Genomic DNA, 22,581 nt, shown 5'->3' on the forward strand with positions numbered 1-22,581 from the left:
AATACTTGAAACAAGCATGTTTTGGTGGTAGAAAATGCTTCTGAAATAACATTCAAACTACATGCAACTAAAACTCTCAACTGGAACTAATATTTTAGGTAAAAACTCACCATATTCAACAGTTGAATAGCTTGAAAAGCATGAAAAAGCTAACAATGTCAATCCTAAAAACAAGTATTTAAACAATAAGATAATTACATAATAATAATAATAATAATAATAACAATAATAATAACTAAAAAGGCACATAAAGCTATGGTCAGTAGATAAATTGTACTCAAAACAATATAATTACAAGATACTATTGCTAGATATAAGAAGAAAATACTTGGTAAGCTTCATGTTTTTTGCAGTGTAGTTTTACTCAGTCAAAATCCCTTCTTGACTTTTTTATGTGAAGTTATTCATTCTTTTTCACTTTGTATTTTTCCCTCAGAGAAGAAAGGTTCGCCAGCAGTCAGAGCGCCAGCAGCATGCAGGGAAAGAACGAGACAGAGCAGGAGAACAACATGGTACAGTTCATCTCCACAGCTCCTCCCTCATCTGATCTGCTGCCTCATCGCTTTATAGTTTTATTCTGCTTTCTCTTCTTTGGCAAAGTCCATCCTCTAAAGTACCTAACAGGATTTATTGTTTGCATGTTTGTGGCTTTTGGGGGGCTTTATTTAACCAAACAAGCAGTCAGCACTGTGGTCAAGACAAGTCGAAGGCAATCGAGACTAAGTCCAGAGTCCGGTCCAACTCCATAATAACCAATGGTTTCTTTTCAATGCTACTATCGTGATTGAGGATAAAGTCTGGATAAAATAATCATGATAATAAACATGATTGATCTATCCTCTAACATCAAACTGATCAAACTAATCATGTTGATCGATTCAGCCAATCAGGCAACTCGCTGTACAATTGATACCGAATCAGCCGACAGGAACAGGAAATTCAACAAGACTCGAGTCAGGACCAGAACTTCATCTCTGCCAGCTAACTAACCCTAGAAACTAGGGCTGGGACTTTAACGTGTAAATTAAGATGAATTAATTACACAAAAATAACATGTTAAAAAAATTGACGCATTTTAATCATACTTATTTTTGCACCGCGGAACGTTTCTCACTGGATGAGTTTCAGGTGGATGATGGGACATTTTGTTACAAAAACCCAATGGATGGAAGCGTCGATAAGAGCATGGTTGTGTTGCTATGCAACAAGGAATTCACATATCACCGCAGCACATCCAGCCTCAAGTATCACCTCAATGCAAAACATATAGCAGCTAGCAGCTAGTGTGGTAGCTAGCGTGCAGCTAGCGGTATATGCTATTGCTCCACTTAATGGCACTGGTCTGTTGGACTTGAACCAAGATATAAACAATATTTTTGTTTCTTAAACATGTATTCAGTCATTATTCAATGGTATACTAAAATTCCATGTGAAAAAAAATACTTCTCACTGTTCTCAGGTCAAATATTTATATGCGATTAAAATGCGATTAATTTCGATTAATTAATTACAAAGCCTCTAATTAATTAGATTCATTTTTTTAATAGAGTCCCGGCCCTACTATAAACCAATCTGTAGGATTAGGGTTCAGCTAAAACTACAAACAGTAGATCGACATGCTGAAATAAAAATACATGGAACTGATTGGTCCTACTCTACATTAGATGGTCTCTCTCTGTCTTGGTCTGATAAAGGTCTTTGTCCAATACGTTTTTGATAATATTTCTATCCAGACTGGGTAGATTAGTCCATATGTAAGCCTTCTTTCTTTGGCAAGGTGCAGCATATTCTCCCAGACATGGCAGCAATGAAGAGATCTGGACCACTGGTTGGTCCGAGGCCAAGACCAGGCCGGTTCAAGTAGCTGGGGATTGTCAAACCCAATAACTCCCAACAATAGCAGTGAGGTTCAGGCCCTCTGTCCCCTCAGGAAGTCCAATTATAATGGTATTACTTGTGTCCTCTGAAGGTGTCACATTTTTCTTCCGCAGATTTGACCGTGAGTTGTTTGACTCCTTTCAGAATTGAGATAACGACATCAGAAGTTTCACGTAGTTTCAGTATGGCTGTTGTGGTCTGAATGGTGGCTGAAAGGAATCAGTTTGTACTGCAGCAATGGGTGAAAAATAACACAGTGAGAAACAAACTGTTTTTGGCCCAAACTGCATGGGATTAGCATAAAGTTGGCATGTCTGTAAAGTGAAGACTTGTGAAGCCATTATCATTCGCATATCTTGAGATCAGAGGTCAAGGGACCTTTTGAAATTGGCCATGTTGGTGTAGCGTTGTTGGAGCATTATGTTGCCCTTTTCCTTAGTGATGTGCAAATGAAGCTTCATGAACCTTTTTCTTTATTTTCTGAGCCCACTAGATGGCGCTCTCTGTTCAACAAAGAGCTGAAAGCACACTCCATTATAAAAGCTTGAGCTTTTTTCTTTAAACCAAAAGCACCATCTAACTGGATCAGAAAATAAAGAAAATGGTTTGTGAGGCTTCATTGGAGCATCACTACTTTACCTGACCAGATATCATTACATGATTTGGTTGGTACCAATGGGTTCCATCGGTCTCCTAGTACTAGTTACATATGAAAGAAATGTTATCATCTAAACCAGTGGTTTGCAGGTAGAAAATCATAAAAATCTTAAATATTTTAGTGAAGTAACCAACACAGTAAAAATAAAATGTAAAAGGAACCAACTTGGTGTAGTTTTGTTGAGGTAGATTAGTGTCAGTGTGTGTGTGTGTGTGTGTGTGTGTGTGTGTGTGTGTGTCTGGCATTGGTCCAGCTGTTGTCAGTCTTTCTCAGACAGTCGGAGTGGAGACAGGGGAAACATCTGCCTGCTCATCTGGCTCTGTCTGTCACACACACAGATGCAGACACACACACACACACACACACACACACACACACACACACACACACACACACACATTCACACACACACACACACACACACACACACACACGGCATCATTTCCCTAAAAAAACAACAAGAAAAATCTCATAATAGACTGACACAGTTGTGACAGGAAACGATGAGGGAAGAAACCTGGTTTGGAGTCTTATTATAACAGGAAACCTGTCAAAGTGTCATCACAGTTTAACTTGTGAAGCTTAAACACAAACAGCCGACAGGCCGGCTGCCAACACGCTGCGTCTCCTGCACACAAATACAACATGAATCAGCCTCAGACTCTTCATTGAAAAATACCAGATTTTTGTTTTGTTGAGGCAAGGTTAGCAAAGGATAGTCGTTATGGTTAAAAGAAATCTTCCATCCCAATATAGATCATTTCATGTCTATAATGATGTATATCATGGTAGCGCATGTTTCTGTTAATTCGATAAATAAATAGCCTATATGAAACAAGCTCAGCTGCTGGTCTTTTGACATGCAATAGAAACGATATAGAAAAAGAGATACGATAGACATTTTGATATTGTTTTCACATTATTTATTGTCATAACGCCCAGCCCTACAACACACCAGTGGTGTCTGTACGTATATCAATGCTTGACCAATATTTTCCAATTCAATGGGTGTGATTTGGGTTTTTTTTGAGCCAGAGATGACCATAGTTGCATGAGATGGTTAAGCTGGGAAGGAGCGAGTTATCAGCCAAACTATAATTCACGTTAACTTTGATATTCATTGGGATGCTAATTTTGGCGAGCAAAAAAACTGGTTCGAAACAATGTGTTTTACTGTCAGCTGTCTTTTTTTGTCTAATGGAATTGAGAGAAGTTAATTGTAGGATTGTAGGCGATCAAAATGTTACAATTAACTTTCTATGAACTGAAAACACACTGTGAAAGGGTCAAAGTTGTCATATGAAAACACGGAATCACGGAAATTTAAGTGATTCCGTGGCTATTCCACGGATTTTGAGTTAAGCGAATCTGAGGCTATTTCACAGATTCCTGAGACCAGGTTCGAAAACACATATTTTAATGTACACAGTCCCATGTGTACCCAATGGTATACTTATTTTACTATAAATGGGACCATGATTTACAAAATGAACATCATGCTGTATTAAAGACGCCTTAAAACTAAAAATTGAGACCATGAGCTCATCAGGACAGTATTTACAAGGGTAATAAATCAAGTGAGAAGTAAGCTCATATTCTCATAGACTTCATTTGCAACCAGTGGAGTCGCCCCCTGTTGGCCATCAGAAAGAATGCAGGTTTAAGGCACTTCTGCATTGACTACCATTAAGGTTAGGATAGGTTTAGGCACAAAATATGACTTGGTTAGTGTTAGGAAATGTTGACAGTCATGGTTGAAAAAAAAAAAAAAGTATTAAAACCTTAAAGTCAGACTCTCTTTAGCCAAAATTTAAAGTTTGATAAAAAAATATATATACACCAGTCACCTTGTCACTGATTTAATTTCCTGACAACTGACTTGTAAAGTGGATTTCAATGAATATAGGTCAGCTCAGTGCAAAACTGGATTTAACAGCTGACAGAATGTACAGAATTTGACTCGCGGCAGTTTATAACCCTGATATCCCAAAAGAAAAAAAAAGTTTGTGTTTCATGCAGTCAGCGTCAGTGGGCGGGGAGAGCCCCGACACCTTCAGTCTCACGCTGCATCCTGTTAATCTAGACGAGCCGCTCCGTCCTGTGAGAGGCTCAGTAACCTTTTCATCAGATTATTTGAGGTTAATCTGTCGGAAAATGAGCCAGGATTTGTATAATAACACATCATTTTGATTAGATATAAATCTAATAGATTTAGAAGAGATTTAATAAAAGAGCTTTTTGTAGTTGAAGTGATCCATCCTCAGTTGGCAACATTTATAACACACACACAGTCAGCTGTGTGTGAGCTCTGCATGTCCTGTATACCATAAAGCATATTTCTATTAATGTTAATTAATGCATTTAATAAGCTGAAACATCCTCAAAGTCACACTATAATTCGATTTTAAGATATCAGCTGCATAACATACTATGGCAGGGGTTCCCAAACTTAAATATAAAAAAATAACTAAAATAAAGCATTAGCCTTTGCTGCAAATCTTTAAAATATTACGTGTACAGTATGATGGCAAATATCATTATATGTAATATATTATGTGTAGTAAAAATATGTAATACCAGTAACAGTGAACATATTTTCTTTTAAAATGTTTCTCTTTTGTAAGGCCGATGTATTCAATACATGCAGTGTTTTCTGTTATAAAAGATATATATTAAAAATCATATATCAACATTTCAACAACCCCCCTGGTGACCCCCCTTGAAAAACAGTGTACTATGGAACTGCATTGTGGGTAAGAATAACAAATTAACAACCAACAGATTAATACAGAGCATCACCCTAAATGTCTAAAAATTAACTCAAAGTGTTGCAAAAGAAGTAAGAAAATTGACAGAAAGAAGCTAAAACATGTACGGCGTGACTATAAATGTGTAAATTACAATGTAAGATGAGACGTCGTCTGTTTATGGATTTTTGAGCGGAGCAGCTGGATGAACTAAACTGTCAACATTCCTTCAAACTGCACTCAGAGACAGAAAAACACTCATCAGTAATTATGAAAAATATAAATCTCTCAAAATCCTCAAAAATAAAGACAGAAAAAAACAGTTGTATAAAGGTTGGACACAGGTGCAATTAGTCATCAGATGAGGACATCTGGGGTGAGAAAAGCCGCTGCAGCTTTATGCTCGTGGGGAAATATGTTTTGTAGATCGGTCTGGGATGAGAGGTGTTGATGATTTTTGTTCAAATGTATGGAAAGAACAAAGCTGGTTTAGTGTGGACAGATGCTTGTGCATCAAACACAATGTTTGTGGATAATAAAAATAAACTTTATTTGTATAGCACTTTTCTTAACAAAGTTGCAAAGTGCTTTAGAGGCAAAAGATAAAACATAGTGGAAGACAGAAAAAATTACAATAAAACAACAAGGCAAAGTAAAGTACAATGCAGACAAGTTGGAATCACAAATGTCAAAAAATAGAAAGTGGCACGAGCTGGGGGAGAACAACAACCAAGATTGTATGATTGATTGATTGATTGATTGTCTTTATTTCGAACATGCAAGCAAAAAAATAAAATAAAAACAAGTTTAAATATTAATAGATGAATTAATAAAAAACAAAACAAAAAAGCAAAAAAAAATGAAAAAACAGACACATTCTGCAAGCTCGAAAGGGAGTAGGAAGAAGTAAAAATACGTATCAAGTCCTACCCCTTAACAGGTCTCTATATCTATATACATATATATATATATATGAATATAGATATAGTAGTTAAAAAGGCTTTGTGATAAAAGAAACTTTTCCACACTATAATGTACTGGTTTATATCTGATATAATATTATCATCAGCTAAAGTTGAAATAAAGAATTGTCTCAACTCTCAAGATCTATGTATGATCCATAAATTGTCTTGTATAGCTTTTCAAAATGCACCAAATTTGACAAAGAAAGGCTTCAGACCCAATCTGAACAGTTGGCGCTGTTTCTCCCGTTCAGTATGTGGCGGCCCTCACTAAGCTGCTTTTAATTTTCCATATTTAACGTATCACTTATGGACATATTTGACCGGCTTACCCAGTCATCATCATACATCTGAGCTCAGTTCTGTTATTCCCACGAGAAATAAAGAGACATCCCGGATTAGTTTGTCCAGATTTCAGCCTGATTTGTAACAAATATTCCTGTTGAAGGGGATAATTGTAAGCAAAGTGTAAAAACGGGCCGGCCTTAAGGCGTGGACAGCGTGCCGGTTGGTTCATAATCTCTGTTATTTACAGCGATGGAGAGGGGGGGAGTGGGGGGGGGGGGGGGGGGGGGGGGGGGCAACAACAACAACACAGGAACATATTGTGAAGCAGATTGCCTCGGGCCAAACGGAGCTCGACGTTTTGCTCTCTGTGAGAGACGTACGTGTCCAACACAAGACTGCTGCCACTAATTGGTTATTTATTTCATTTTTTATTGCACTGTTGTTTCCTCACTCTGCCTCTCTGCTTATTTACACCTGTGTGTCACACCGACAACTTGGACAACAGGTTCTTTAAGGGTTTGATGTTGAGGTGATGTGTGTCTTAATCAGTAATAACTCACTGAGTTCAGATTGTGACAGAGTGAAGGAGTTGGAAAAGTTTTGAGCTTGAAGAAGCACTGAGGATAAAAGTCAGTAGAGTCACACATACACACACATAAATACACAGGCAAGTGTAACAGTGGCAGCAAGGTAGACATGTACAGTAATTATCTTCTCCCAGCGTCATTACATTTATTTCTAAGACTTATTTTAACCCTTTGGGGCTATTTTGTCAGTTTTGGACTCCTTTTCATTCTGCCTGTATAAACCACTTAAACATTTTTTATCATGACGTGTTGGTATCATCAACAAAACAAAGCTGAACCAACCTTAATAAACAGAAAAAATCCAGAAAATGACTACAAGCAACCATGAAAAGGTAGAACAATGCACAAAAAAGACAAAGAAAAATCTCCTCAGTGTCTTTGAGTCCAACAGAACACTGATAAAGACCAAAGTGACCAAAATGTTAAAATGAACTGGGACAGAGTAAAAGTGTCACTGTTGTTGTGACCTGTGAATAATAAGGTAGCCGAGCCGTAAAGCAACTTTATCATCTATTTCATTCTAAATTGGACCATAATCAACAAAATAATCATCATGCTTTACTGAATAAGACTTGAAACTAGCCATTGGGACCATAAACTCATTATTATAATGTTTCCTGAGGTCACAAATCAAGATTTTCCTATTAATCTCATACGAGTCTCCCCCTGCTGGCCTTAAGAAATAATGCAGTTTTAAGACACTTCTGCATTGAGGCCTGGAGTTTGCTGCTTGCAACGAAAGGACTCTAAACTGGAACCAGAAAGCTTCTGATACCAAAGTTGTCCCACTGCCTACAGATTCTGCATCCATACACAGATAGAGATTAGGTGGCCACAAACACAGAATAATGAAATGTTTGAAAGTATTTCAGCTAAAAATGTAGGCGCTAGGATTGGTCCTGACAGATGATCAAATTTATTGTTCCCAACTTGAAAAGTTTCTATTGTTCTGTGTGCAGATTGCCAAGAGCTGAATCTCTGCATGATCTCTGAGTAAACCAGCCTGTCTATCAAAGAAATCCATCTAATCTCGCACAAACATGTCCAGCACCTTCCACACCAAATTACATTTTTCTAAGAATAATATGTAGGAGACACAGTTAAAGGACCATTCCACTGTTTTTACAGATTACGATTAATTTACTAAAACAGTTATTATAGATAGTATAATGTCTGTCTGAGATAGTGACCCTTATGATGTCATAGTGATGTCATAAGGGTTATCAGCTTAGGCTTTGGCTTGAACACCATTTTAATTTAAAATCACTGTCTTTTGTGCCAGCTTTGTGCAGAGAAGATAAAGTGTTTTCTCATGCAAGTAGAGCACAGTTGCTCCTAAAATCACAAAAAGATCTTTTTTACTCATTAACATTGTTTGTGTCATCATGTCGGGTAAAGACAGAAAGCCTTCTGAGTCTGGACAAACGGTTCCTCGTGAACTTTAATTCTGGCGGAAAACCCTGAGCACTTCTGCATCAAACATCAGTGAAGCATTCACTGTGTTTCCCAGAATGCAGTACGGTCACATATCTGGGTCAGATGGTGTACAGCTCTACGCCATATGTCTGTACTGTAGTGAGGCCACAGGGAATGGAGGACCGATGTGTGTATGTATTTGTGTGTGGACAGGCCTTTGGGGAATATGGACCTGGTTTTCCTGAATGAAGCTCTCTGACCATCTTTCTCTCTGATAGTTCTGTTTTGTTGAACGTTGGTTTCTCCATTTCTTAAAAATTAAGGAGCATAAATTCGGATTCATTGGGCCTTAAAGTTTGGTGGACATTAAAAATGACAGTCCTTAAGAGCAGACATGCTTTCATACAGGCTGTTCTATTATTTATAAGGACAAGTTAGGAGTTCTCACCCTTTCGTCTCCCGCCAAAAATCCTCCTTTGTTTCCTTGTTATTTACGTTTTTATTTAATTTCTTATAGGTCAAGCCTCATACAAAATACATCAAACTTCCACACAAACAAATCGACCATATTAAACAAAAATACATAAGATAAAAACAAAAAATGCATATACATGCAAATACACATACATACACAAATCCCAGCCCATAAACATCGCAGCACATTTCCCAACACTAAACACTATGTTCGCAAAGTTAGTATATAATAATATATATACACATACATACATACATACACGCATATATACATATACTTATATACATACACACACACACACACACACACACATAAGTCGTCCTCCCCTTTATTGTTGTAGGCACCTATTCCCCTCTTATATAATTCAGAAAATGACCCCAGACCTGGTTAAATTTCCCTTTGTTATCATTCAACTTTGCTATCAACAATTCATATGAGGCATTGTCTGTCATCAGCTTAATCCAGTCAGCAAATTCTGGTCGAGTCTGACTCTTCCAGTGGCGAAGAATAATTCTAGCTGCAGTGATAGCCTTTGTTTCTTTGTACCATAAACACAATCTTTCCAAAACCTTAACCAAGTAGCTTTAGTTAGCTAAACTTTGTTGTTCCTACAGTTCTCCCAAGGGTGCCAGATCAGCAAGCACTCATACAGTGTGGGTTGCTTGCACTGATAAACCACCTATCAGTCATTATTTAAGTCTTATTTTTAAGGACTTAAATGCCTAACCTCCAAATGTCCATGTGTATAGAATTTGTGAGAAAATGTGCTTTTTAATATGTGCATATTAGCCAAATAATAGAATCACCTGTGAATTATAATGCAGACCAATGAAATAGCTCTCTAATAGCTCCATCCAGTCTTTTATTTTGAAAGGCCTCATTATCATTTTCCTCATGTTGTATACATATATACATGGATTATTCCCAAAATATTAAATCATTTATTTAGAGTATATAGACATAATAATTAATCATTTTTATAAATCTCTCGTGACTGAGAAACTCAACAATATTTGTACTGTACATAGGGAACACACACATTTCATCACCAAAAGAGTGTGTCCCTGTCTCCTCATTCCACCAGGCTCAGAGAGTCCCAACTGAGCGCGCTCAGCTCACAGGGCAAAAATAATAACATTAAAAATCATCAGCTCAGAGCTAATCCCACCACGGCCTGTAAACATTTTAATACGGCGGTGATTAACAGCGATCCTAAACCCCAGCCCTCTCAGGCCTCCCAGGCCCCGACATTGGCTCATCTTCCCTGGGGGAGGCGGCCAGGCGAGACCCTGGATTAAGGCCACTCAATGCTTTGGACCCTCGAGCCCCGAAAGTTAAACCCCTGGATTCTTGCCACTTCATTTCTCTAAGTGGCATCGGCCTCCTTGTTATGATGTTAATTAAAGTTGGATTTAATCAAGTGGACTTTTGGGAAAAAAATATACAAATACTGACCTTTTTTGGTTATTTTACTCTTTTTTTTAGTTTGTAAAGATTTTTTTTTTGGAGTCTGTCTGTTTATATATTTATCTGTCCTTTAATTTCTGTAAAAAAAAAAAAGTGGGGTGGTGTGTGTGGGGTGGGGTGGGGAGTGATTTCCTTCAAATGAGTGAGCAGATGTTGCACTTCCTCAAGAGGGATTTATGTCAGGATACACACACACACACACACACACACACACACACACACACACACACACACACACACACACACTGGGCTTCATGTCATTATGCATTTCAACAGTCAACAACAACAGTAAAGACAGGAGACAGATGAAAAGAGAGAAAACACCTTATTAGCATGCTGCTTTCCAGGAATCATTCAAAGCTAGAAATCCAAGTGATGGATTGATGTCTTTGAATTGTAGTGTTCATTGGAGATTTACTTAATGTTTGTAGGTATCGAAGTAAGACGTAACATTTATAATAGGAAGTAACACAATGTTCCTCTTTCAGTGAGTTTAGTTTAATAGTGAGTGTAAACTATACACTGTAAAAAAAAACAAATCTGTTGTTTTTACGGTAAAAAAACAGGTTGACAGAACTTTACCGTACAAAAGATAAATGCAAATCACAGTGGTGGCTTATATATATATTACATTAAATACATATTACAGTGTATTTTACAGTGGAGTAATGTATTTTTCTAAAAACAAAACTGTAAAAAACCCATTTATCATTTTACTTGGACAGAAATATGTATCAGCAGACTATAATAGGACCTGTATAATAGGACTCAATTGTGACCCTTTCACAGTTCATTGACACACTTTGATGTGTAACTCAAGAAAAAATATGTGGAAAATCACAGGACATTCAATGTGCCATTATTCTGGTGTTACCTTCGCCAAGGAGGTTGTGATTTTGGTTCGGTTTTGGAGGTCTGCCCTCCCAGAGTGGTTTCTGTTGGGCAAAAGTTTCAAAGTCTCAAGCCAAACTGTTTATATTGTCTGTTATATCACCAGTGGCGGTTCTAGACCAGTTTTACTGTGGGGGCCAAGCAGGGGCCAGTGTTTAATCAGAGGGGCACTTTAAAAAAACAGCAAAGATTATATTTAAGCATTCAAACCCTTTATTTTAGCTTATTTAAAAATCGGATTTAAGTATATTTGGAAGATACAAATACACTGATTGAAACAATGAGACTTACCAACAATAACAACTATTTTTGATCGACTGACATTTCTCATTTTTGTGCACAATTACTTTTTTTTATTTTGAAAGTGCAGTACAGTCAGAATGATCTTTTTTATATATATACACACAAGTTTTTATTGCACAATTAAACTATTATACGATGTACACATGCTGGGTTCCTGTTGTGTACAATGAGATATTGTTTGAACAAAAAATAGGTAAAAATTGTTCTGTCCTTCATCGTTATAAATTGATAATTTAAATATTAATTTGACACAGGGGCCACAGCATGGGCCAAGGGGTTCTTCACAGGGGTAGTGGCCCCTGGAGGCCCCTGTGTAGAACCGCCACTGTATATCACCCAACTAACCTGCTCCATGTGCTGCTCAGACTCTTGCTAACAGTGTTTTGGGGATCTGTTATTGTGTTCACCTCTTCTAGCATGCGCCCGAGTCATCTTCCTCCCAATCACCAGTTAGTCCTCACCAGACTACCAATGAAGACGAGGCAGAGCAGGCCTGGAAAACCAGTCATAAGAAACCCGCTACAGGTCTGTCCCGCAGTTCAAACCTGCGCCGAGCTGGCAGCGTCAAAGACCTGATCAGTAGATTCTCTGGTCCAGATCAAGTCTCGTCTTCAGGTTCCCCACAAGACCCCTCATCTGGAACAGTAAAAGTCACAAAGCCCAGCTTGGCAGTGGCTCCCGAGTCTCCGAAGTCCAAGTCAAGTGAAGGACGAGATGAGGCCCCGTTTCCCAGCATCACTGTGACCCCTGCCAGTCCGAACGTGGCTCAATCAGCTCAGACAGGCACCTATACTAGTAAGATCAGTGCGAGAATTGATTGTCCAGTAGGAGGCAGCACTGAGAAGACTCACTCAGAATCCAGGAGCAAAACACAAACCACAGACTCTGGTAGAGACTCGGTGGCTGACTCCGGCATGGGATCGGTAAGCAAAAAGTACCGGCCGACATTTTCGTCCATGTCCTTGCATGAAACGAAATGCTCTGCAGCTTCCCTGCATGAAGACGGCATGGCAGCATGGTACCGCAGGTTTTTTAAAAGCATCTCCTTGCATGATTAAAGCGCCGTTCTCAATCCGCTTGATTGCTCGAAAGCATGAAACCAGGACGAGATCCTAAAGCACGTCCTCCTCTTCAATCGCACTAATCACAACGGCTTCAAACTCTCTGGCCTCACTTCCATATTTAACTATCCCTTCTCTTTGATTCTTTCCCTGTAACTGAGCTTCACAAGTTGTCATTTTTGTCTTTTGGTGTGAAATAATATCAAACTTCATGCTGTGACTGTGTTGATTTTTACTGCATGATTGCAGTAATTGGGAGAAATTACAGTGATTGGGACAAATGACACTTTTGCATATTGTTTGCTTGAGTTTCTGTCTGATCATATTCTTGGTGAGAAACATAAGTCGGATGTTTTATTGTGCCATATTATCTAGAGTATGTCCAGAAGTGGAACAAAAACTATTGTTTTGTCAAGTCACACGAAAGTCATAGACAACTCTTAAGTCCCAAGTCGGACTCTAAGATCCAAGCCAAGCCCAAGTCCTCTACTAAGTGTTTCAAGTCTTAACCCTCTGGAGTCCATCTATTTATTTAAAATACAAATTTTATTTACAGTAATAACTTTATTTATATATGATATGTAGACAAGCTGAGAAAGCCAGTTAAAAGATCAATCATAGGAGTTTTCACAGTGCCATTTATATTTCTAGACCATTTTTAAATGGTGAATTGTCTTTCTACAATGAAAACTATTACTATTTTTAATTTACATGCAAATAGACTGTTTTGTAGTTTTATTATTTATTATTATTTCTGCTGTTTTTGTGTGTATAAATGGTTAAAAAAAATGGTACGTTTCCATAGAAACCTGTGTCTTTTGCTTGTATTTTCAGTTCCTGGCAGCTTTATACTTTGTTAATTAAAATAAAATGAAAAATCTGACTGATAGCCAAGTTTGTGTGGCGAAAAAAAGTTGACAAATTTGAACCAAAATCTCCTGGACTTTAGAGGTTTAAATAAGTGTATTTATTATCTGAGAATATCAATTCAAGAGGTTAAACTGGTGTTTGAGACTTGACGATGTGGCTGTATGTGTCCCTGTTAATGCACAATCGGTAAAGTGTAGAAAAACACTACTATGACTTGGATCTCTTGGTAGAATCATCCATCAGTCCATCAAAACTGCTTATCCCATTTAAGGGGAGAGAGGGGTGGATAAACCCTGAGGTACACCAAACCCAGGTACAGAAAGACAGCCATTCAAGTCAACAGTAAACCTAACCTGCATGTCTTTGGACTGGCATGGGGAACATGCTCACTGCACAAACACACACTGTATGTGCTGCTCTTTGTCTGCTGGATGATGGAGTAGGCACCTGTTTGCTATCGTGTTAGCCAGAATGACTTTACTAGCTGATAATACTGTGTTAACCAGCTTGTTGTGGAGTTATTCTGCCCCCTAGTACGGTGGCCTGGAAGTGCAAAACACTTTTACAAAATGTGAAACACTTTTACAAAGCTTGAGACAAATTTACATTCGAGAAAACAGTTTTACATATCATTAAAAAAACAAAAACATTAACACAACACTTTTAAAAACACTGAAAACAAATTTACAATTGACAAAACGCTTTTACAAAAAGTAAAAAATTTGCTTTCAGAGTTTGTAAAAAGTTTTGTCAATTGTAAAAGTGTTTTGTCACTTGTAAATTTGTTTTCAGTGTTTGTAAAAGTGTTGCGTTAATGTATTTTTTTTATGATATGTAAAACTGTTTTCTCAAATGTAAATTTGTCTCAAGCTTTGTAAAAGTGTTTCACATTTTGTAAAAGTGTTTTGCACTTCCAGGCCACCGTACCCTAGTGACCAGAAAACTTTAATAAAACTTTAAAGAAACCCCATTTAGATAAATATTTGGGAATAAATTCAATAAAACTACAACATCGTGCAATTTATTTCCAAATGGGTTATATGTTTTTTAAGTGGTAGGTGTATATTTTTCCAGTACTTTCTTGGAAATAGCTTCTCTTAAGTTTCTTTAGTCTTTAGTTCTTTGGTCCGTATGTAACTTTACCTTAAACTTTTCTACCTTATATTAATCTTCTTTTTTTTTTTTACCAGCACATTCTCAGTGATTTTTTTTATACACTGCAAAAAAGGTGTGTCTAAAAACAAGATAGAAACACTAAATCTGAGGGACTAATAATGGGATAATTTCACTTGACAAGATTTCTTGAATTAAGATATTTATTATATATATATTATTTAATTTTTTTCCCTCTGTGCTACCATCATCTTCAGTTTGTAAACTGCAAAAAAGGTGTGTCTAAAAACAAGATAAAACACTAAATCTGAGAGAAATGATCTCGCTGCATGGACAGATAATTTCACTTGACAAGATATCTTAAATTAATATTATTAAATCTAGAAATAAGCATGTTGTACGCTTAAAATTTGAAATTACCTCTTAAAACAAGATAAATTATCGAACACTTCTAAACCTAAAGTTTTTTTTAGAAACAAATAATTGTCAGTGTACTCTGCCAGTTCATCGCTGCTTGCAGCTTTAATTTATCTTGTTTTAAGAGTTAATTTCTTATTTTAAGCGTTCAACATGCTTATTTCTAGATTTAAAAATCTTAATTTAAGAAATCTTGCCTCAGATTTAGTGTTTTTATCTTGTTTTAGACACCTTTTTTGCAGTGTATGTTCATATACATTGGTCAATTGGTGTGTGTTTGTAGGTTTTATCAAGATTTATTTCATCCCTCCTTCCCTACATTCTGCCCTTCTCCTCCAGGAGTCTGAGTTTGAGCCCAACAAGCAGCCGGACAGCCCATCAGAGGACGAGCCCACCACACCGCGAGCTGTGACGACCAGCCAGAACCCCAAATATCAGCTGTTCCTCAACAACGAGCACAGGACCAACGGGTTGAGTGGCAGGGATGCAGATGGTCCAGGAGGCGGCGGGACAGTGGGGGAGAACGGCCCCAGGTTGGCCCCATGGGAGACCAACCGGCTGGGGCTGAACCACTATAGGGGGTCCCTGGAGTCTCTGGCCTCGCGGGACTGGGACTCTACTTCTGACAGGGTGTGTGAGCGGACCGTGGACTCTGTTTGTGTGGTTTAGATCATATATGTGATTCCAGAAACACAGAAGCAGTTATTCAACAGTGCCATCTCCTGGACAAACTGCAGCTTTACAGTTTTTCTCAATTGCTAAAAGACATTTTTCGAATCCTCTTGTCCTTTTCTCAGAATTCTAAACACAAAACTCTTTTCTCACACTACATTCACAAAACCTCTGATTCTTTTAGCAAAACCATCCCATCGCCTCAATAGTTTTACCGGTTCTCAAAACCAAACAATGTTGTCACATCTTGAACTAATTGGTCAAAATAGAAAAACTGCTCAGCAGTCATTACACACTACACTAAAAAATTGAAAACACAGTGTGCAAGGCATGAAGCTCATGGAGAAGTGCTTATTGGTCACGTTACGTAAAGTATAGCACATGCATTTTGCATCTCAAAAGTAAAAAATTAAATAAAAAAGATAGCACAACTCAGTGGATTCAGCATTTACTCTGCAGTGAAACAAAGGTACTGTGAAAAAAATCATCCTGAAATTTACAATTACAAATGAAAGAAAAAAGAAAAGAGAAGAGAGAAAAAAGAAAAACTCCTCTATCGCATTGAGGAATGGAGAGTATGGTGGCAAGTATAGGTTACAGAAATGGTGATCATTATCCCAAATGTTGTCTTGACATGAGAAACAAGTTTGATCAATTTTGAATCGTTGTGTTCATGTTTTTTCACTTGTTGTTACCATTATGTAACACAAGTGCATCACAGTGACAACTGTGTCTTATTGCATGAGAATTGTGTTGTGAGTTTTGCAAAAGGAATGACTGAGATCTGCAAATAGTGTTTTACTAGATGAAGATAGTTCATGGTTTTGTCAAAAGGATGTTCGATTCGGGGAATGAGTTTAGACAACTGAGCAACAGGAATTAGTGTTTTAGCAATTGAGAAAAACTGTAAGTTCCCTTATTTCCCATGCTCTGCAAAAATCTTCATCTTATTATTATTGAAAAAAAGTCTAATATTCATAAAATCTGCAAATATTTTTAAAGTCCCTTATTCTAGTGTAGAAATTCTGTTGCAAAAATGCCTCTAGAAACAAACAGTTTTAGTATAATGCATCTTTTTTCTTTCCAGTTATTGAACAGCGCCACCTCCTGGACAAAACACAGATTTAAGGTTTCTTATTGGTCGTCCTGATGACTCTTACCACAAAATGAATTCATGACACCAGAGTTTCTCAGCTTCTTCTGGCTTGTAACCCAGTTTTTGCATCTCATAATTCTGAAGACATCTAATAATAAAAGATTTGACTGAGAAACTCTAAATGATACCATGATAATAATATCCTGCATCAAATCTAATCTAATAACTTTTTGCACCTTCAATGGAATATTTCAGTATGACACGTTTAAACTAGAATACATTATTTTAAAAATTACACATTTACTGTAATACATATGCATGTTCTACAAGTTAATAACATCACTTACTCAATAAATTTGCCACATTTTATTCTTTTAAATTAATTATATGATCATTCTATTTGAATAATAAATGGCCGTCATTATAATTATTATCTACCAGCAATAACATATTTTGTGTTTTTGTAATAATCTGTGTTAAAGAGCTTCACTGCAGCACCCAATAATGTAATAATTTCCTAAAAATGTTACTACAACATCAGTCAGCATATTTTATTTTAATGTTTATACAGATTAAGGAAATTATTACATTAATAGGTGTTCACATGTTATTGGTTATTACAATTTAAGTTGTTGAATTGGATTCAAATGATATTAGATTTGTCTTTAGCCTGCACTTTGATTGTTATTGACTGGAGATATTAACTAACTCCTGTCTTTGTTGTTGTTTATAGTTTGGTGTTGACAGCCCACCCAGGGTCTTCAACAGTCCCTACGCCACCACCGCCTCCATGGACTACAACCCCATGTACCGGATGTCCGAGTTCAAGGTTTGCAGTGGGAAAAAACCCATATATATATATTAAATATATATATACACTACTGGTCAAAAGTTTTAGAACACACCAACTTCAGAATTTATTTGAAAATTATGCAGTTTAATGTCTCAGTGTACTCTGAAATGAATGCACATTTGCAACATTTAAAATTCTTTATTGAGCATGATAGTGTTTTGAAAGTAAAAAAAAGATTCAAAGTCACATTTTATGTTGGACTAAAGGACTGAAAAAAGACACAAAATGACAAAAAAAAGACACCAAAAGACACAAAATGACTACAAAAAGACACAAAATGACTTACAAAGACATGAAAATAATTTAAAAATGGACAAAATAGCCCAAGACTCCATAGAGTTAAGTTGTTAACCCATTTCTTGTTCCCTGAAAGAGGCCTACTTGTATAATTCTGAAAAGTACATTATTTTTCAGTTTTGGTTAAGCTTACCTTTTTTTATTTACCTCTGGCAGTTCACCACTTACCTTTGTACCCTTTCAAGCTGTTCATTTGACTTGAACTGCTTGAATTTCAATAAAAAACTGGAAAAATTGGGGTGTTCTAAAACTTTTGACCGGTAGTGTATATATATATATATATATAACGCTGATTATAAAGATATGTGTCACATCACTGTGCGGCGAAAACTCGGAGAGCTAGCCCCCAAAGAGGGGGGGGCGCCAAAGTTTACAGTGGTAAAAATGTGGGTCCCTCAAGAAAAAGGTTGGGAACCACTGATTTACAGTTTTTTACAACCGCTATGACCCGTTGTTCAATACTTTTAACGCTTTTTCAAAACTCTTCACACAGTTACCACAACATCAGCCTGTGTGGACGATACAATTAACACAATTCTTCTTCTTTTGACACAAAATACTCACATTTTACACGTTTAAAAAAATTAGTTTTAACTCCTTTTACACACAAGGTTTGTCAAAACAGAAAACCTCATGTTCAAAACTAATGGATTGAAGATTACATTGATCACAGCTTCTGCTCCTTTTTCTTTTTGTATTGTGTATTGTGTATTTGACAATACAGCTAAATGCTGATTGTTTTCCCCTCTTTACCCTACTGTAAGTCATTTTCATTTGCAACACAGTAAATTGTTTACTGCAAATCCTGTCATTTACTGTCTTCTTCTTTCATAAACATTCTATAAAGCTGCTCTGACATGGCTCGTTCACTTTTTGTACTGAGTGTTGTACAAAAAAAAGGAACAAAATTCATGCCCAACAAATGAAAAATGAAGAACCTCATCACAAACATTCATTTACATTTATGATCAATACAATAATCTGTTGATTGTAAAAGAAAAAGGGAAAAAAAAGTAGATCTGACACATGCAAAGTGATTCAGGTAGGTATTCATTGGTAGATTTGGTGAACTGTGTTAGTGTATTATTGTATTTTGGAAGTGTGTGTCTGTGTTTAGTTACACTGCATGATTTTGAGCATGAAATTAAGTGTTTGGGGAATTGTGTGTTTCAGGTGTGATGTGCGTTAACAGTTTTGAAAAAAAGTTTTAAGGTTCTGACAAATGGGTCATAGCGGTTGTAAAAAACTGTAATCCACACACATGAGCTTTTCGGGGTTGATGACAATGTTCTGACTATAGCAGAGGACTAACCCCCTCTTTTATTTTTTGGACAATTTTTGGACATCCCATAATGGTGTTTTTCTGTCATTTATGGACAAACTATGTTCTAATATGTACCAACGGACTATATTAGCCATTTTAAGAATTTATAGGCATTTTTAAATTTTAACAGTTTTGAAAAAAATCGACATGACTTTTTTTGAGGGGGTCATTTCTGGACATCCCATAATATGGTGTTTTTCTGTAATTTCTGGCCATATCACGCTCTAATATGTACGTATCATCAGAGTATAATTGACCCATTTTTACCATTTTAAAAAGTCGGGTCATAGCGATTGTAAAAAAAACTGTAATCCACACACGAGCTTTTCGGGCTTGATGACAGCGTTCTGAGTGTAGCAGAGGACTAACCCTCCTCTGTCCCCCTGTCTCCTTGTCTCCAGGTCACAGGTGGACTGTCTCCTTCCACCTCAGAGATGAACCTGTACGGCTTCAACAGCCGCAGCACCAGTCCGGTGCCCACTCCCACCCTCACCACCCCCCGGCCCAGATTCTCCGCCTACGACACTCTGGTGAAGAGGAGGAACGAGGTCGTCAACCATACTGTACGTTTACCCACACACACACACGCTCTATCATCACCTCCACACTATATTATGTTTTAGCATATTTAAATATCTGTTTTTGTTGCTCCAGGTGGCACCCACCCACTACAGCATGCGCTCTAACACTCTGGGGGCGCCCAATAAAAAAGACTACATAGAGGAGCTGACCAGACAGATGGACACTATCCAGAAGGTAGGCCTCACCTTATTATTTTTGGGTTTATTCATATGTGCTGTAAGAAAGCAGTGTGGTAGCACAAGTACGAAAATATTTTCATGGTGTGTGTGATCTCTCCAGCGTAACCAGTTCCTGGAGGCAGAGAGCGTGGAGATGGAGAAGGAGAGGAACCAGATAAGGTCGGACATTATGTTATTTTTCTGTCTTTTATCTTGTTTTCCTCTGCTTTCCTTCCCCGTTGGTTTAATTTTCTCATTCTTATGAATATGTCTTTAAACTTAAAGGAGACTTATGATGCTCATTTTTCTGGTTTATACTTGTATTTTGGGATTCTACTAGAACAGTGGTTCTCAACCTTTTGTCAGTGATGTTCCCCCTGTGAAATATTTTTTCAGCCAAGTACCCCCTAACCAGGGTAAAGCATTTTGTTTGGAAAAACTAAAAACAGAGCACTGTGCCATCAGTGTCTGATTTATTAAACTTTGGAACTGATAAACACATACAAAATTCAAACATTTGAAAATAAAAAATATTTTAAATGTTAATAATCCATGAGTAAATTTATTGCAAATATTTCTCATGACTAAAATGTAGTGATTCAAACTAATGTAGTAAAATCAGTGAGCATATAACCATTTAAAACTATAACTGCTACGCTTCAACCACGACTCCATCTTTGAGTTTTCAAGTGATTGACAGGTGATGCGGGTCGAACCATCCTGGTATGGGGGACACTCTTGGTTTTTAGGATCAGGAAATTGAATAGCTACTGAATATAAAATTAATGTTATGAACTTATACTTATATTTTCCTAAAATATTTCTTAAATAAATATTTTCAAAGGATTTTTGCATGGATGCTACTTTTTAAATGTATATTTTTAAATCTCACGTACCCCCTGCAGTGCCTTCACGTACCCCCAGGGGTAAAAGTACCCCCATTTGAGAACCACTGTACTAGAACATGCTGACGTGCAGCAGTTTTAAAATCTTGAAAGAAAAGAAAGCTTTTTTTTTAAACATCAGTCTGCACTTAAGCCTATCTGTCTTTTTTGTTGAATTGTTTTTTTTGACTTGCATCCTCTTTGAAATTAAATTATGGGTTCTTGAAAAGTCATGTAAAGGTTTTGAAATAGTGTCAGTGGAAATGTTCACGAACCCTTAATGCTCAGTCCTTGCAAATGTACACAGCCTGTATTCAGACACTCTGACATTAGAACCTTACAGAAGTGGTCAGAGGTCACAACTATTAGTATGACTTTTATTTTTGGGCCAATTTTTGGCCATCCCATAATTTGGTGTTTTTCTGTCATTTATGGACAAACTATGTTCTAATATGTATCAACGGACTATATTAGCCATTTTTAGAATTTATTGGCATTTTTAAATTTAACAGTTTTGACAAAAATCGACATACTATAGTATGACTTTTTTTGAGGGGGTCATTTCTGGACATCCCATGATTTGGTGTTTTTTTCATTTCTGGCCATATCACGCTCTAATATGTACGTATCATCAGAGTATAATTGACCAATTTTTACCATTTTAAAATTGGACAACTATTAAAGTGCTTCTATAGTGCTGTTACAGTCATTCTGCGGCTGCAGTGCTGGAGACATGGGTCAGTCAGCACAGACGAGGCTTAAAGAGACAGGCGCTAAAAAGATGCATGAAAATTGATGTGTTTTTTTTTTAAATATTAAAGTGTGTAAACATAACCTTAAACTTATATCCTTCCTCTGCTTGGCTTGGAGTGTAAACCTTGAGTTTGATGCATTGTGTTCTGATAACTGTGTCCCTGTGAAGGTTTGAGATGCGCGGCCTGCTGGTGAACAACGAGGACCTGCTGAGGACCAACACTCAGCTGACCAATGAGATGAAGAGGATGAGAGAGCAGATGATAGAGATGGACAGAGAGCACCAGGCCATGGGCGAGAGATACAGAGACATGGAGGTGTGTACTGATGGAGTGTTGCTTTAAGATGGATGGATGCATGGATGGATGCATGGATGGATGGATGGATGGATGGAAGGAAAGTTGGATGGATGGATGGTTGGATGGATGGATGGATGGAAAGTTGGATGGATGGATGGATGGATGGATGGAAAGTTGGATGGATGGATGGTTGGATGGTTGGATGGATGGATGGATGGATGGATGGATGGATGGATGGATGGATGGATGGATGGATGGATGGATGGAAAGTTGGATGGATGGATGGTTGGATGGATGGATGGATGGAAAGTTGGATGGATGGATGGATGGATGGAAAGTTGGATGGATGGATGGTTGGATGGATGGATGGATGGATGATGGATGGATGGATGGATGGATGGATGGATGGATGGATGGATGGAAAGTTGGATGGATGGATGGATGGATAGATGGAAAGTTGGATGGATGGAAAGTTGGATGGATGGATGGATGGATGGATGGATGGATGGATGGATGGATGGATGGATGGA

General features: G+C 37.4%; 1 protein-coding gene across 1 annotated transcript in view; it reads left to right on the plus strand.

The window, feature by feature from the left end:
* Positions 1-22,581, plus strand: part of LOC131992442 (cingulin-like protein 1) — an 83,938-nt gene that overhangs the window by 50,179 nt on the left and 11,178 nt on the right. Inside the window, exons 6-13 of the mRNA XM_059358037.1 lie at positions 437-512; positions 12,089-12,595; positions 15,473-15,763; positions 17,635-17,730; positions 19,777-19,938; positions 20,030-20,131; positions 20,237-20,295; positions 21,922-22,069. Of these exons, the coding sequence (XP_059214020.1) occupies positions 474-512; positions 12,089-12,595; positions 15,473-15,763; positions 17,635-17,730; positions 19,777-19,938; positions 20,030-20,131; positions 20,237-20,295; positions 21,922-22,069 (1,404 nt within the window). The 5' untranslated portion in view covers positions 437-473. The remainder of the gene's footprint in view (positions 1-436; positions 513-12,088; positions 12,596-15,472; positions 15,764-17,634; positions 17,731-19,776; positions 19,939-20,029; positions 20,132-20,236; positions 20,296-21,921; positions 22,070-22,581) is intronic.

This window comes from Centropristis striata, chromosome 19 (assembly GCF_030273125.1).
Source record: "Centropristis striata isolate RG_2023a ecotype Rhode Island chromosome 19, C.striata_1.0, whole genome shotgun sequence".
Taxonomy (NCBI): domain Eukaryota; kingdom Metazoa; phylum Chordata; class Actinopteri; order Perciformes; family Serranidae; genus Centropristis; species Centropristis striata.